The 18,424-nt window shown below is 37.0% G+C and overlaps 1 protein-coding gene across 4 annotated transcripts in view; it reads right to left on the reverse strand.

Annotated features, from left to right (window-relative positions):
* Positions 1-3,744: 3,744 nt before the first annotated feature.
* The window catches only part of SMOC2 (SPARC related modular calcium binding 2), a 138,024-nt gene continuing 123,344 nt past the window's right edge, over positions 3,745-18,424 (reverse strand). For 2 of the 4 annotated variants that reach the window (XM_077175624.1, XM_077175626.1), the window contains exons 10-13: positions 11,699-11,801; positions 10,558-10,805; positions 8,043-8,086; positions 3,745-5,341 (exon numbers count right to left, since the gene is read on the reverse strand). In XM_077175624.1, coding sequence (XP_077031739.1) covers positions 5,318-5,341; positions 8,043-8,086; positions 10,558-10,805; positions 11,699-11,801 — 419 coding nt within the window. In that variant the 3' untranslated portion in view covers positions 3,745-5,317. Of the gene's footprint in view, positions 5,342-8,042; positions 8,087-10,530; positions 10,806-11,698; positions 11,802-18,424 lie in introns of all 4 variants that reach the window. The other 2 variants (XM_054629996.2, XM_077175625.1) reach the window with 1 other exon arrangement.

Below are 18,424 nucleotides of genomic sequence, written 5' to 3' on the forward strand. Positions count from 1 at the left end.
TGGTGCTGAGCAGAAGGAGGAATTAACTGGTGGGAGTTACTGAGCAGATGCATCTATTGAGGACTCATAGTATTTCTCACATGCACTGTAGCTGTGACTCACACTGCCTCCCCCTCAGTTGAAGCATGATGTTCTCTCACTCTGAGCACGGATTTGATGCATTAAGAAGCAGGAAGTTAGGGTTTGTCATTGATGATATAGGGCAGGAGTTTTCAGTTGATCACAGCCCACCAGGGTAAAAAAGTCTGAGCTACGGAGTAATATCCTGTACTTTGCAGTATCTGTCACCATGTTTAATCTTGTGTTCTTTGTTATGGGTCTTTGTCCCTCTGGTATCGCAGCCTGGGGGGTCTCAGAAGAATGTACCCAAGCTGTGAATTCAGGAAGACTAATTGGGAAGATACAAACCAAGACAGCTAGAGGTACTCCTTGGGTAGTGATCAAAGTGGATTTTGGTTCACACCAGCCTTTCAGTGAAATGACAGTTAAAAGTAGAGATATGCTAGAATATTTTAGGGTTTGAGTATGTTTACAATCAGTCTTATGGCAGGCTTGTTTTGCAAGATGGAATAGTGCCTCTTATATTTCTGCATATAATTCACACTGCTTCAACTGTTTTGCATAGATACAAACTAATACAATTACCCTTACCCACATTGCAGTTTTCTTCACATTTCACATGCATTCAGTGCTAAATCCAACCATTCATCAAGCCCCAGTCTCGCTTTTCTTTGCTTCACACAGGGATAGCAAGGCACTCAAAAACTCAGATGAAGCATGAAAAACTGTTTGGAAACCTGACTGCTTTTAAACAAATATGATTTTTTTAAAAATTTGGTGGAAAAGCAAGAACACTGCTACCTTTCGCAATATCCAATTCTGTGACAAAACAGGTGTCCAAATGTCAGTTTACCATGTTGAAATTTTGTGCTTGTTAGTTAAAGGAAAATAAGTTCCAAGATAAAAATAACCACTAAACCAAAAAAATACTTTAAAAGTGACATTTCATAGTAAACCTCAATCACATTCAATCAGTCAATCATGGTTTAGTGAAACAATATTTCTCACTGGAAGCTTCATTTACCACTGTTTTCTTTCTTTTTTTTTTATGACTGACTACTTAGAACAAATAGAGGCAACTTCATGGATTCACTTCACATACTGAGTGGGCTTTATAAATCTTTATTAACCGTTACTAGTGGCTTAATAAAAAAATGCAGCTGTCCACCTACAATCCCACAGACTGTGCTGATCTTTTCTGAGTGGTTTCCTTCATAAAGTACCCATTCAGCCACTAATGGATCCCATGACTGTGCAAAGAAGGATTCTGTATTTGATATGAAGCAAGAAATCCCATGCATTGAATTGATGTTAAGTCAAGAGAGTATCTAGGGAAAGGATGACTCAGATGACTCTGTTTTATGTAAAAGATTGTTCATATACACAGAATGGAATCTCAATTCATTATCTTACCTCCCAAAAAAGCTTTGTGTACCACCAGTGACATGAGTCAGAGGGCAAAATATATGGTGAAAAAGGAAAGGTGGATGTAGTAGAGGCAAAATACTGCATGTATTTCTATCATTAACTTAGATAAAAACAGACCTCTCTCCCTGTTATCCCCCTCATTGGATGTTCTAGGGAAATGTGTTATTCTCAATGCTTTCCACATGAGCTTTTGTTTAAAGAAAAAACCATGTATTATTGATGTTTTCTAAACAAGGGGCATGTTTTCACTTATAAAAACTGAACTGAAACAATGAAATTGGACAAAAGAGTACAGTTTGTATCAATAATTTACTACAATCATTCTAATGTTTCAGACATCAATAAACTTAGTTGGTTCCTATTTAATGTCAAAGTAATTACTCCAAAATTGAATCAATTTGCCATCCTAAAAAAATCAAAGCAATAAACCTCTCACTTTCAGCACTAAAGACTCTTACTTAGAAACATTAGTTTCTATAACTTAGCTATATAATACACCAGTGTAAATATTTATAAAGGACAACTATATTATCTTTGACAGCAAAGATTTCTTAACCTCCATTAATCCATCTTCTATTACTACTATAAAAAGAAAATATTAATTAAATCTATCAAATCTTGGAAACACTTAAATATCTTTAATGAATCAACCTGTATTTTTATTTTCCTTCCAGCTTTCTAGGAATGTCTGCTTTCTCCACTGGCTTATGGTACTTATGAAGGGCAAAAGTGTGGTCTAAATAAAAATTACAGTGTATTCCTTTAGTTATATGCAGTGATTATTGTTAAAGTTTCTCTGTTTTAGTCTTTCAATATCTGAAATTACATTATCAAGAAAAAAATGTCATTTGGAGCACTCATCAAGGTCCCAATTCTACAAAATGAGCACCTGAAAGATAGGTATTTTGTTAGACTGAGAAATGACTGACAATTAAGTGGGTTTGGTAAAAATTAAACTATGAAATTGCCCTAAATGTAGGGATAGGAAGAAAATTAGTAAGTTTTCCAAAGTGTTGACAAAATATGGAGCATTTCTCACTGTGTGGCCTGTTAACTAATGGACATTGCTACAGGCTGAACTAGTCACTGAATACATACACATTTTTCAAACTTTATAGTCTTCTATTTACAACCTTATAAAAGTTCTAAACAAATATGTTCAGCAAGAGTTGGAACTAGAAAAAATACTGGTCAATGAGAAGCAGAATATAAGTTCTGTTTTCAGCAACAGGATTAAATTTGAAATTAAATTGTTGCACATGGAGTAGGATAAAAACTAGAACTAATTAATTACTGTGTAAATAAACACTGTAGTGTGAGCCTAAGGGCCTATCCACATGGATTCCTTTCAAGGCTGTTTCTAGTTACAAATAGAACATATATCTCAGTTTAAATATTCCTGTGGACATATGGGAGATACAGGAAGCCAAGGTGAATTTAGCAAGTTTGCAAGTATGATTCCATTAGGGATCTGGACTCTACCTGGCAGTATAAGAAGTCAGTACTACATATATTCAAGTGGTGTAATGGCTGTTAATTGACATAAATCATGAAAGTGATGACACAGAAACGCATACAAAGAGGAAACACCTCATGTTTCAGTCGTTGTAGAGTTATTAAATGACTCTATGTTGTAGAAGTCTTTGGCTACCTAAAAATGCCTTTAGCACTTACCTGCACTTCCACCACTGTTTAAGGCTCCTCGTTATATAATCACGTTGCTAGTCCAAATCTGCCTCCCCACACAACCTCTCAGTTTAAATGGGGTGCATTTTCAAACCATGGACATGGCAAAATATTTGGCAGCCTACATTCATATTGTCTCTAAAGGCCAAGTGATGGAATTAAATGCTTCTTACAAAATGCTGCTATTAACCATACTGTGAACACTTAACCAGGCATTATGAATTCTGAGGGTTTGCATCTCTCTCCTCATTGCTTCCAGGCAGGCTGAAAGCTGCCCTGCAGCTCACACTCACATGGAGGGGAAAAGGTGTCATCTCTATCTATGCACACTGCACTTTGCTAAGAAGAAGCAAGAGACTAGGTTGAAGCTATATGGAGAATTCAAGGAAGCAATGGTATGACTAAGACATGAATGATCTTAAAAGAGAATTCAATAAAGGCAAGGGAAGTAGATGGACACAATGTGAGGTCATGAGGTTTCTTGTAAACTCAAAGCAGTGGTGAAGTCATCACTGTGTGTATGCACTTCCAAACAAGTCTCTCTGTGTTGCAAAAGAAAAGACATCAGCATAGTTTGATAACATACTAATCTTTAATCTATAAAGAAGATTAATTTCAAAGTTTAACATTATAAAAGAATAACGAATACTTTTTAAAACAAAAATACAAGATAACACGCAGTTGCCTTGGTTTCTCCTGTTGCCAGAGCTTAGAGTACACAATTTCTGGGATACCACTCCATTGCATACAGTGATTCCTATTACTTCAGAATATTTTGGAATTGAAACGACACCTTTTGATTCACAAAAAGCTTTTCCAGGTACAAACTCAAGCAGGGTGCTATTATAAATAGCTGGTCACATGTCAAATTCTCCACATTATTCAAACAAACCATAATGAAATCACTGCTTGCTGCTACATTCCTGCCTTCTCATGTCAGCTCCTAGATGCCAGTAGTCCTTCTACCACTGCATCGATCAACCCAGCTGCTTGTAACTCACAGTTGCTCAAGAGCAGAACTTTTTTTCATTTAGGTCCCCTTCTTTAGACTCACATCCAGAAGTTGTTATTCCCCTCAGACACACATATGAACAAAAGCATTAGGGGAAAAAATGATGGAGAAAGTATGAAAACTTTTGAGAAGTTTCTTTAGTCAGCAAAACAAAAGCTTCAGGCAGAGGCAATGTGAATAGCCCCTCCTCTAGTGGGTCCCCAGGCAAAGCCAAAGGGTTGATTAGGGTAGCCAGGTGTAGAGGAAAAAGGCTTATTCTTCCCTGTCACAATAGAAAGATTTCCAATTCTGGCCCATGCAAACTCTGCTCCTGCTTTTGCACTGACCATGGAAACATGCTTTTAAGGCCCAGGCTGAACCTGGGTGGGGTGACACTACTCTCTACCTTACTCCTTTTTGGTTTGCTGTGTTAACAACGCAAGTGAAAGCAAACAGGAGAAAAATCCTACCAAAACTTATTAATAAAGGCACTTCAAAAATTGATAAAAGGATAAATTGTTCTATAAGCATCCCAAGTAGAATAACTGTTTTTTTAATCCATTAGTGGTTGTATTCTCATTGTATGATCTTTGGAAAGCCTAGTAATTACAATAAAAACAAAATGAAATAAAATATTGCCACCAATGAAATATCTGGTCAGTAAAAAACTGCAAAACCAAGTGAACAGCAATTTACACAATTATCTCAGTCCTGCAAACCTGAAACATTCAACACTGCTTGGACAAAATTGAGAATACAGTAGATTTTCCAGCATAACTCTACTTAAATGACAGTATTAAGAAAAATAAGGCATACTATTGAAACCAAAAATACATAGAATCAGGTTTCTGTGCTACTGTTTGCCAAAAAGTTATTTTTTAAAAAAATGGTTTAAATGCAAACTTTTACATCTCCAACATGTTTAACATATTTCAGACCACAAAAGAATACACATACATTGTATGTGATAATTTTTCAAAACTAGCCATTAATTTTTCACAGATTAAAAAAAAGTCTGTTTAAATATTTCATTTCTACAAAGTGAATTTACATTTTTAAGTACAAAGTGCAAATACTACAGTTGTTTTTATTGCCTTTTGGTGAGGAAATCTCCCACATGTCAAAGAGATCAGCCTTGGATTAGTAAGGTGTTCATCCTTGCTTCTTCGAAACTTGCTGAAAGGAAGTTGGGAAAATTTGCATTATTAATGGTGTTTTCAATTAGTCCAGCATAAAATTCTATCTCTATTTTTCAGCAGTACCCATATTCCACTATCAGAAGAGAGTGCTGCATAAATATATATATAGGGAATAAAAAAAATTCCTGCCCTGTAGTCCTTCATGGGATCTACGAGCAAGGGTATCAGCAATATCTTGACTACTTACCTATGGCCCTTTAAATCCATACCAGTCAAATACAGTTTTAGCAGCTGCCTGAGCAAGTCCCTGGTTCAATATACCTCCTATGGCATATGATATGTAAGGAACGGGCTGCTGGCTGAAGTCTCACAAACAATCTGTGGTTTCCTTACAAACTTTTTGCTAGGATTCAAAAAGCCACACTGACAGTGTGTGGGCATGTATGTGTGTGTTTGCTGGACAGGGTGGAGCTGAGCAAGGGAAATGTACCTGGCCACTACCGGAGTCCAGTCAGACCCATCCCCTAATTTTATCTTTTGAGAGCAACCACAGCTGAGCCTCAGCTAGCACATTAGTGTATGTTTCTCTGTCTGTTTTTTTACATTAAGCTGTTTTCTCAACAAACGTGAAAAAACATGTGCCAAAGCACACATAAGCATATATTTAACTAAACTTCTGCTAAATAATAAATTAGTAGAGAGTAAGGATTTGAGTGTGTGTCTCCTGAGTGGTGCAAATCTGATCAGGCCTTCTCAGATGGGTGGTTTCCTTTAAACAGCTTCTATGCTTTTCTGTAGCTCCCTTTCAAGTGAGAACTTCTTTGATGAAAACCACCTTGTGCATTTGCAGCCATGTATTGTTCAACTATGAAACTGCCAGCAGATGGTTTGCTTAGCCAGCCTTAATGTAAGGCTATCATTTGTCAGCAACAGCTCTTAAAATAATTGATGCTGAGTCAGCAAAATTATTGGTCAAAATTGAAAAACATAGATGTTCTAAGGACACTTTTATTTCCAATTCCACAAGTCTGTATCAGATTACAAGAAAGGGGAGAGGGCTTGTCATGCTTCAAGTGCAATGCACGTGTGCCAGTAATTGCCATTATATAATTAAAATAACCCTTCTGAATACTCTGGAGTTCTGAAAGGATAATTGTTTTCAGGCTGTCTTGTTTAAGGTGTAAGTGATTTGTGGGGAAAACCTGAAAAATTAAGACCACAAACACTTGTTTAAACAAACAAACTTATCACATTATTGTAGCTGTGAGAACATTTTTTATTCCATCAAAAGTATGTAGGAGGTCTCTGGTAAAAACCACAACCAATGTTGAGCCAGCCTTAGAAGTGCAAACCTAACATCAAACAAAGCAGAGATAAAAAAAGGGAACAAATCAACGAGCAACTTTGAGAGGAAGATTTCTCTTGGCTTGTGGGTAGGTTCACCTGAGGTTCGGTTTCTAACAAATTAATCTAGCTTTATGATAGATGGAAGACATTTACCACAACTTGGGTTTTGGGGTATTTTTAGCCAAATTCCTAATTTTTTAGGTGCAGGATTACCTGAGGTGTTCTAATAATATAGTTACATGAATAATTTTTAAACCATTTCATCATTTACTGATGCTTTTGTAGGCACCAACAATTTAAGTCCTCTAACTAATACAATGAGGTGTAAGAATAGTGTGAAGATGACTCTTTTGCTAGACCATTCAAACTACTGGACTCACCAGTCCTCTTTCAAGACCACGCAAAAGTACTAGGAAGGTATAATAATATTGCCCAGAAAAAATGTCTTTCGGATAAATGGTTATAAAAATAGACACATACAAATTAAACCCCGCTTTTTTAACCTATTTTCCTGGCCTTTCACTGAAGTCCCTCCTACAGTGCACCTTTCTTTAAAGGGTTAAAAAACTCTGCTTTTGTGCCTTTTGCAGCTCTGAACAGCTTGAGTAGCCAAACCTCCATGGATGACATACATTGGTGCTATTTTGAAAAACAAGATCAAGTCTTTGCAGAAAACTGAAAAAAAATTCTGGATTATGTTGTCAGGGCACTTGACATTTCATTTTTTCCAATAATTCTGCAATTTTAGTTTAAACGCAGATTAGACTGATGCAAATCCTAGTTCTTCAGCATATTTTGCTCAGCCCGCAAACGCATCTGAAAGTGACAGCTCTTTTCATTGCACTAAGATTTTAAAAGCTGTTTTTAAGCCATCATATAATAATGCAGTGGGGTTTCTGAAATGTATAGATTTTCACAGGGCATGGGAAATGCATGGCTTTGTTCATTTCAATAAATGTCAGTTTGTGTTTAGAGTGTGACACAAAGGAAAATTGACAGAATTCAGCTAAAGTAAAAGTTAAATGAAGATGAAGCAGTGCACATTTAAAAGTGCATGGGAATGCTGTCATTCAGGAATGCAGAAGACTCAAGAGGGCTCAATTGCACTCATCAAATTATCATATATGTCCTATATGTCAACTTACACTTTCCTAGGAACTTCCACATGCAAGCCTAATCCACTTTGCAAATTATGCGCATTTACTCTGCACCTGTAATTGACTGATTTAGCTTTCCAGACATAGAACTTAATTGGGATGTTGCTCTGCATTTTTCTGGCAGCTCTGCAGAATAGCAGATTAGAGCAGTTTGAAGCTGCAGTGATGACTAAAACCCCAAGAAATTCATCCAGGAGAGGCAGAAATGGAGATCTTGCTCTCCTCAGTACTCACCTGCCTGCTGGATGAAGTGCTCTCAGTGTTGGTTCTAGGGACCGCTAAAAGAAGGAAAAGAAAACATTATAAATATGGTTTGCAAGTTATCCTCAAGAACTGAAGCCCTCATTCTGAAAAGCTATTTTTTAGAGCAGGGTAAGTGCACAGCTTTCAATAGATGAGATAAAATATTTCAGACCTTTCATTGACACAGATACTTTTTCCTTTCCTCAATACAGATATTGCTTATTTCAAGGAGTTATATGAAAGTTGAACAACAGCATCTCTTGCCAGTTAACATGTCAAATTTGCTTAGGAGATTGCATATAGTCAAGGTTGAGCATTTCAAGCTTACTAGGTCTTTAATAGTAAATATAGTCTATTATCCCTGGCAGCAAAGAAGCACGGACAAGCAGACTGTATGGAAAGCATTCACTTTGATTAAAGATATCAGAAACAGTTCTACAAAGCAAAAGATAAAAGATGAAAAAAGATAGATAAAAGATAAAGGTATCACAGAAACAGTTCTACAAACCAAAAACATTGTTTACATTGCATCTGTAAAAGGACAGGATTATCACTGTTTTTTAAAATTTCTTAGTTTCAAAGTCAAAGAGAGTGCCCAAAATAGGGGAAAATAAACCCCCTAAAAGCTAATGAATTTCCTAGCCCATTAATCTTCCCAAGCTAACTTGTGAGACTAGGGAGGAACTTGCTGTCTTGGTTTTCCATGTCAGTCTGTGAGTCAGACAAGCTGTACTGGAACTTAGGGAAAAAAACCTGGACCTTGAAAAACGCTACAGCAGCTAGTACCCCCTTCAGAAAGCATGCTTTACAACTCTCTGGCTTTTATATTGCTTCAAATTATTCTCACACAAGAAACTTGAGACTCACACGTAAAGATACAGAACCACTTCCTTAGCTCAGTTCTGACACCTCAAGTGGCAAGAATCTCATATTTTCCTAGAGATGTAACTCTAACTGCAGTGAAGTGGTAATTGCTTTCATTTGTGCAAGTGAAAGAAGTATCAGCAAGGAATTTTTAATTATCAAGTAAAAGAAACAAAACAGAATAATGGTATTCCAACAAAAGTAATTTTTATTGTCCTGTCCTTAAAACTATGTACTTCTAGTAAAGCAACCCAATGATTTGGTTAAGAACTTTTTTCCAACTGGATACCATTAGTTTTCCAATGCCAAACTTCTGGGATTTTTTTCCTTCCAAAGTTGAATGTTCTCATTATTGAATAGATTTTTTTGCAGAATATCTGTTACAGAACTTCGGTTGTGGTAGTCACAATTTTTACTTCAGCCAAATCTGTGTGTGATCTTCACATGATCTCATGCCTCTTACAATTTTCATTTCCAAAACAGACAGTTTATCCTAATATTTTGGGGGTTTTCTACTGGAATATGAAGACAAAAAACTGGGGTTTGTTTTCAGTCTTGCTATGGCTTTCCTTTACTGCCTGTGTAGTGATTTTGGACCCAAATTTCATCCACAAGTCCTAAGAAAGAATGCCTGCTGCAGTAGGACAGAATTGTTTCACTTTCCACATTCATAGATAAAAAATCTATCTGACTAAAAGTCAGATAGGTAAAGATAAACATAAAGATACTAAAATTCATCCACTTTCATATTCATTTTTTTAACCTTCATCATCTAAGTGAAAATTGGAAGGTACCATTATGAGGTCCACAAAAAAAGCCCCAGGAAAAAAATTCTGGATCTGCTCAATACATGTTTTGAGAGATCTGTTACTGTGAGCCATAGACAATTTACTTCATTAGTAAAATGTAGACCCCTTCTGTCTTTCTGCAGTATTCCTCTTCTAGACTTGAATACAACCAATGAGACCATTGTTCCACTGTCCTCACTTCATTTTAAGGTACCAGACAAAACCATTTACCTATATTCATTCTTTCACAACTTCTTAAAGCATGGGGATCTATTGCTGCTGTTTAGAACTAATTTTTTTTTTAATTTTTTCTCATTTTCAGGAATTGTGTGACTGCACTCTGCAAGTTAGTTGTTCCCCTTCCTACATGTTTGGCAGCAAGGTAAGGTGGCTGTGTATTAGCTGTTATTCCACCTGTTTGGCAGATGATCACATTCCTCTCTGCATCTCTAAACTACATTTGAGAAATGAGATTTCATTAGAAATCTCAACCATGTGCTTCCTTCCAGGAATCCAAAAAGCACAGGTGTGATACTTCCACTCACTCAGAACACAGTTCTATAATAACACTAAACTGGCTTTTTGATGATTGTTATCATATCTTCTTAGGTTTCCTACCATAATACATTCAATGGCTAGAATCAATGGGAAGTTTTTGATTCTGTTGGAGCAAAGTGATCCAGAAGCCACTTTCTTGCCATCTGTCCTAAGCAACAGCTGCATTAGCTGCAGACAGGTGTATTTTGTATAACTCTGGCACATATAAATATCAGGCTTCATAAGCTTTGAAGAATTTAGTGAAAAAGACAGAGAGAAAAAGTTCTTACTATGGCGTTTCTTTGTTTCTGCTTTACCTTCTTCTTTTGTTACTCCCAAGCAGCCCATTAATTCTTGAACCGACAAGGACTTATCGTTGTTCACATCACAGTATTCCACAAACTTCTTCACACATTTTTTGGGCTTTGATTTCTTTCTTAGGAATCTCTTAAATGGCTTGATTTCCTTCTTGCCGATATCACCACTGGAATTTTTATCGAGCTGTTTGAAATACCAATGGACGACTCTCTCTTCCAGAGTATGATTTGGATCAGGCTCAGAAACACTGGAACAAGAAAAAAAAAGAATTTAGTCTTAATTCTGATATTTAATACCTTTATTTCAGAATTGTTTTATCACCGTCAGATGACCATCACCATTGTTATCTAAAACTCCCTGTTTTGGACACTAAGTTGTAGTGAATCTCTCTTTTTTCACTTTGGTCAACAATATCCTAATTTTACACTAAGGGCTAGAATCTGCTTTTAGTGTACTCTCTGAAACCCTGTTGAGTTCAGCATCATACTCTGCAAACAGTGCTTTCTCCTTAAATTTCCTAAATCAGAGAAAAATGGAGAGAGAAATAAAAGAGAAAAAGACTGTTTCATAGTCAGCGGATGCATTAAATGTGTGAAGTAACCAACTGAAGTTTGATCAACAACCAGCACTGCCAAATACCAAAGCTCTAATTACAGCCCATGATGGATTCTCTTAGAGCTACAACACCTAAATGTATTGAATTACATGATAAGCTATAAAAATAAATGCTATCTCCTCAGATAAGTACCTGACCTGCAGACACCCTAAGTTTGACAGCACTTACACATTTTTAACGCTACCTGTGACTGTTGATAGCATTGGTTTGTTTTGCAAGCAACTAGGAAGAATATGAAGCAGGAAGGTACCTACATTCAAGAAATAAAGCCTTGAGAGGAGAACAAAAGACTGACACACAGTTGCACCAGCAGCTACAGATAAACCCTGAGCTACGCTGCTGAGAATTCATCTGTCAAGTGTATCTCTGTTTAGTGAACAGTCCACAGTGGTAATTTTGAAGTAAACTCTCCTAGAATAGGTTCTTGGAAATTCACCCTTTATGCAGGCTCCACAAAGCCCTGAACAATCTGTTCACCACTGTTAAAATCCTTTTAAAGACACACAAAAAGATCTGAAACCCACCGGCTGGAAGACAATGATGGATCAGAGACTGCGTGCACCATATCTGTGGACAATGCATCCAAAACACTCGTTAGGAACTCATTCTTCTTGGCCCCAGGACAACCTAGAAAATGAGATTTTTTTTCTTGTCTGGTTACCTGTTTTTACAACACTTAGATTCCAACAATAGTTAAGATCTTGAGATAGATATTACTCCCTATACACAAATTTCCATAAATTGTGGACATGTTCATAACATATTTCAAAGAAAAGCATTTAAATTCAGGTTCCTATCTGTAACAGAGCAGGAATAAAAAACCAACCATTTGAACTGTAGCAAGTTTGAATTCGTTTTGCAAACCTTGAGTCCCTTTATTTAATTTTTGGCCATTATTTTTCCTTCTTTCAGATGTCTTTAACATGGGTGTCACAGTTTGAAAATAACAGCTTTGAAGCCATAAAAGTTCATATATGACACAAGACAAAAATGGACTAGACGTGGACAACAAATCTATTTCAGATTTCCACTTTCGCTCCTCTTATTTTCCACTGGCTTTCTTGACACACTTATTTTCAGTGCATTGGTTTTCTTCTCTGTAAAATGACAGCCAGCTCCTTGTGTCCTTCCCTTTCCTCTTGGACAGGGGTTAACTAGCACTGCGTGGCACCTAGCCCAATCAGCTGCTGTTAATTGGTACTTTGGTTCCTACTGTGAGAGACTATGGTGATGCTAGATCCTCCTCATAATCACATTCCCCATGCTACAAAGTTCCTCTCTGAAAGAAACTGACAGCATGTTTCAGACACATAATATGTCAGATAAATATATACTGAAAGATTCCCTCTTCAAGCAGCACAGCTGGAGCAGATAAATTCCTCGGACAAGCACATGGATGTTGACACATGGAGGTTTGTTTATGCAATACACCTGCTTCCTCTCCTCTTCCCTAGAGCCCTGAGCCAAACACCAGGTCTTCCTCTAACCCTCCAAATAGCTGAGTTAAAGTATAGGATGATCCATGATCAGTGACATGGAGATTACAAGCTTGAAGCTAGAGCCCACGGCAGGACTTTCACAGACAATTCTGTGCTGGAAGCCACTTACTGCAGCTCTGTTTCAAAGTGAAAAAGGGAAATACTTTGAAGTGTTGTGGAAAAGTAAGATTAGTCATTCAGTAGGGATTTGGTGTTTTACTACATTTCTCAGCAACCTCTGGAGCAGGCAGTAGGACTACACGAGCCTGAAAAGCTTCATCTTGCCCAGCAAATTGTTTTTTAATACATCCCATGTTCCTTTCCCATCCAAGGAAATAAACCTGTGTTACATTAGCCCTTAGTTGTGTTGCAGTCAGAATAGCTCAGCTATTATGTACAGCAGGAGTACCCACTAGATATTATTGTCTAACACATTCATGTAGTTATGAGTTCCTTGCCTTTGGCACCAAGGATATTTTGTTTCAGTAACTGTAAAAGGTATATAAAAGGAATTCCCTGAGGAAAGTTTCACTGCACTAAAAGTACACATATGAAAGCAGTTGTCACTCTGTTAGATATGTCCCTTTCTCCTTAGTATTTAATCAGTTGTGGGGTTTTTCTGTCACAACTGGAAAAAAGAGGAATAAGAAATGAAAAAAAAAAAACCAAAAAACAAAAACCAAACAATCCAGCAGCTATAAGTCTGAGTTCAGTGAAGCAAGCACTTCAATATTCCCTGAAAGGAACGAAAGGTAGAAGGGTGGCAAGATATTAATAAGGGAAGGACAGAAAACTGTACCAGCAGGTTCCATTCAGTGCGTGTTCTCTAATGCAAATAGTTTGCTGCCAAATTAGGTTCAGGCATTCCAGCCATGAAAGCAAATTGTGTATTGTCATTTAAATGAGGTCACACAACTCTGAGAGCCACAAAAGTACATCTGTCCAGAGCTGAGCAGGCAGAGGGCAGGCAGTCCCTGTGCAGCAGGCACATCCAGTTGTGCCAGCATGCCGACCTGCAGGAACCAGCACCAAGTCCCTGAGCAACCCACTGAGCTCAGTGCTCCCTCCTGCTAGCAAGGACAGCACTGTGGGACAGAGCTGGTTCCCTTCAGAGGACAGGTGAAGAGTCTGTCTGAGGATCTCCACATAGGCCTGTCTTGAATTTTATGAGCTTTATTCATTTCGTGTTGGAAATGAACCAACATTAGCCAGAAGCCTAAATTCTGCTCCAAACTTAGGTTGTGAATTGATATAGGACTTGTGGAAAATGCAGAAAATAAGACCTCAGCATGTAACAATGCAGCGCAATTTGACTTTTTTCTTTCTCTGTCCTTTTTTTGGATAGTTAATAATGTCCAATTTGATTTAGGAGCTCCACCATTTATGAGCATATTTCTGAAACATCTGGAAGAAACAAAAATCTGCTTTAGGTAGTTTCCACTGCTGTCCGGGGAGCTGCTGAGTGTACATATGCTACAGATATAGAGATCAAAATCCTCACTTAGCTTGCCGTTTATGAGATACAGCCAAGCAGGGGAAGGTATCAACCTCTAAATTCACAAGAAATCGCAGGAAGAAAATTCCACAGTTTAAAGCCTGTCTCTGACAATTTTCCCTAAGAATAAGAAAGGTTTTTAAATGTGTATTTCATAAAGTTGCAATAACAGCTGACAGCAATAGAAATCTCATAGAATACAAAAATTGTTGTTAAAACAAACACAATCAGTTGCTGTGAAACACTCTAAATCACAACTCTACTACTTAACGTAACATGACACCCCACAAAATCCTCAATACAGAGAAAATATTCAGGTTCTCCCAATTATAAGTTTTGCTGACGTGTGGGCAATCACACAGCAATTTACCCCACAGTGAAATCTCTGTTCTTTGCAGGTGTTACTAACTCAGAATAATTCTCTGGAGGCTTCACGCTGAGCTTTAATTTTTCAACAAATTTGTGGATGGTAAGACTGGAGGAGCTTTAGCTTGATTGTAATGAATAATTTACTCTTATTGAGCTATATACAGAAAGGGAAAGACTAGTCTCTTATGGGAGCCTTACGCTTCTTGCTCTGGTTTATAGGCTTCAGTTTCTTCTTCTGCAGCTGCCTGTCCGATGTGGATTTGACAGCTTACATACATAGTAATTTGTTGTTAAAGGGTGGAAGCTGAAACCACATGGAGTTAACATACAGGTTCAGAATGTGGACTGAAGTGTTTGCTTTAAGTATAGTGTTACCCAGAGTAAACCTTAGACCAACAAATACATACAAGAAATGACAGGAATACACAAACACCTCATTTCAGCTATAATATAAAGGAAATCGGAGAATCACCGATTCAATTATGCATTATATCTCTCATATATGCACATCTCTCTATACATATAACTACTTTTAGCACTGAGAATGGATTTTTGAAGTTAAATCTGTGGGAAGTTTTTCCATAAACATTCTAAAATATGCACTCTAGTGCCTTGGAGCTCCCTGCTTGGCTGATAATAATCTACTATTGTCTTGAAAGATTATCTTTTACAGCATATCTGAAGTTACAGCTAGAAGAGCATTTTGTTCATTTTTGTAAAAATGGGAATCCAACAGATAAGATTTACCACCTTAAAAGGGATTGTACATTAATCTTCCTGCAAGAGAGGAAATTGTCTTGAGTCAGTCACTCAAGTTATTAAAGGCATGACAACTTCCAATTAGCAAATCTAAAGTTTCTTTTTTATTCCCTGTTTGCTAATATGAACATAAAGCTTAGTTGTGCACTCAAATACAATGACCAGTGAAATACCTGTAAAGATTCCAAGTAAGTTTTTGATCTGCCTAAGAGCAGAATGACCAGAACTATTATGCTTCATTTGTACCTTTGATTTCACTGAAAAACAGCACTATACAGAAGAAAAGAATTTAACAAAATTTTCCAGTGGTACTGGTTATCCAGGCACAGTAGACAATACAATAAAAACTTTTTTTCTTGGACATTTATTCTATACACACATATACGTATAGTCATGACTTTATTTCTGTTGATCCATGTGAACCACATGTTTGTGTTTGTGTTTGTCTAGACATGCTGAGGGGCCTCCTCATTTTTTGGAGGACTTCCTGAGCTTTTCCTGACTCCCTTTCCAAAAAAAAAAGAAAAAAAATCCCTCAAAATATGAGCCTGGGAAGTTATTACGCTACTGATTACTAAAAATGATGGTCTCAAATCATGTCTCACTGACAAAGTCACTGCCTTTATAATTTTATTTAGCAGATGGACTTGATGATCTTAGAGGTCCTTTCCAGGTCTTAAGAACTCTCTGATTCCATTACTCTATGCCTCATTTCAGTCATTCCCTCACTGCAGCTTCTGGTAACTTCTCACAGACAAAGACTATCTACGTCTTATTTTGTACCCTTGAAGGCTTGAGGACATTATTACCTCGCCTTGTTAACATCCCTCAGGTATTACAATTTTTAAAATAATTTTTTTTTTCTCTTAAATATTCATGCAATTTAAAAGAATTAAGTTAAGCTCAGAGACAAATTTTCTTTCATATGTCCTTACCCAAATTTCAAAAATAAGTAAATAGAATACAATGGATGTTAGCTGTAAGGGGCTACTGATCCATTGCTTTGTAGCCCCAGATCTCCATGTCTTACAGGAAAGAAGCATTATTTCTCAACAAGTGCAGAAGTAGATTTCAATTCTTAACATGTATTTAATTTGTTGTTACTATTTTTAAATTATCTTTCTGTTCTAATTTCAAGGGACACACACACACACTAAAGAGTTAACAAAGAATGCTCTCCCAAAGCCCTACCCTTCAACCTTAGACATTCATATCATACCAAAGTTCTTTGAGGAGGATTTGTTGAACTTGCTGAAATGAGATGTCTCACCCACAACAGTTATTTAAGTTCAATATAAAGGAACCCTTTCAGAAGGCATTCATCCCAACTACCTGAGGGATTTTTTCCTTAGAATAGAAGAGAATCTCCCTTAAAAAGTTTCACTTCTTCCCTATTAACTGAGGAAGCCCAGAGAGATAACTTATATTCCCCGGTAGTGTTAAAAAGGTTGTGATTAATTCTGTATGTGTCTGTGTTACAAATAGATTTAGGCTCTAACTACTCTCCTATTCTTTGGGTATATGTGGAAGAAAGAAGGGATAATATTCATAGCAGAAACACAAGATCCTATAAGCAGCTTTTGCAGGCAACTGAGTGACAAAGACTAGGGCATTTGTTGATAGGAAAAACAGTCCATTATGTTTATTTCAGTTCCTGTACTATTATTACTAAACAAGAAAAAGAAAATCGTTTCAGATCATCAAAGCGTAAGACAGGCAATGTGAAATGGCTAACTTCTGATTACTACTTTTTAGTTTGGTTTTCCCTCCATTAAAGGCTTTTGAGAAATGAATTCCTTGCTGCTAACAGCTCTGAGATGTCACTATGACAACACAGAGAGATGAATCAGTTGAAACACGGTAATCCTTTCAGAGGCCATCCAGCCAAAAATCAATGCTAAAGTTGAGAAAGTCTTTGGATCTTATTTGCCATTCTTAAACATTCTCTTGTAGACCTTTATTTTTCTAGGTTTGACTGCAAATAGGAAAAAGGTCTAAAAATTCAGATCATAAGGAGCTGTGCCTCTGCTGTTTGGATACAAGGAAACTGATATTTCTATTTGGCAGTCAATGCTTACAATATCTACTTCACTTTTGGAGGCCAAAGACATCTCAGTATGCTGAGAAGGATCTGACATTCTCAGCATTTAGGTTCATAGTGTCTGTGCCAGTGCCAACTTGTAGTCTTTAGAGGCTCATCCCCTCAGGCTGAGCACAACCTGCAATGCAGCCATGTGGGTCAAACTCCAGTGGAAGAAACACAATGCATTTAACTTAAGTGTTGGCACAGTGACAGAACTCAATCATCCCACTGATTAGGACACAGAGAGAAGTGTTTAAAATTTAGAAAGGTACCCAAAAATGTGTAGAAGAGAAAAGCAACTAGATCTGATTTTCAAAACATTATACTTCTGCTTTATATACCATATTTCATGACTGCCTGGACTTGAGATAAACAGCTGGTACCTCTGACTGCAGCAAGACTTTTAAGAATAGCTTATTAAACTGAAATATTTTGGAATCCAGTTTTATATAGTATGACAGGCATCTGAATCTCCTCATTATCACTCTGAGAGTCTTAACAATTAGCAATCAATACTGCTTAAAGAGTAAAAATGCAGTTATTTTTAGTAGACATTTATTACTTCCCATTTACTTGTATTTTCATCATGTTGTTATGTTTCCTCTCAGGAGAAGGATATGAAAGAAAACATATTTAATTACCTCCATTTAAATATCCATTAAAAAGGAAAAGCCATTACAAAGAATGTATGTTGTTGTAATTATGGAAGTGACCTCAGAAATCAGGTGCATAATTTTGGTCTCTTGATGGAAAAATTGAACTATGGGGATTTGACTTAGTGGGGATGTTTTTTACATTACTTAATTAATCTAAGCAGCCTGCTCCTTGGAAACCTTCATGAAAAACAGCCTTTTCTACCAACTGATGTTGATTTTAACTTTTCTGGTTGTCTCTTACTGAGACTTTTACTTTTACTTTTATGGAAGCATAAGCTGAAAATCCCCAAAGCACCCACTATCATCTAAAGCGGCAAAATGGTCATTATTCAGGCACTAAGAACCACCAGCCATTAAATCAGAAGAAGGAAATTCAGAGCTCTTGGGTCAGCAGCACACATTCCTATTAG

This window comes from Agelaius phoeniceus, chromosome 3 (genome assembly GCF_051311805.1).
Source record: "Agelaius phoeniceus isolate bAgePho1 chromosome 3, bAgePho1.hap1, whole genome shotgun sequence".
NCBI classification, from domain to species: domain Eukaryota; kingdom Metazoa; phylum Chordata; class Aves; order Passeriformes; family Icteridae; genus Agelaius; species Agelaius phoeniceus.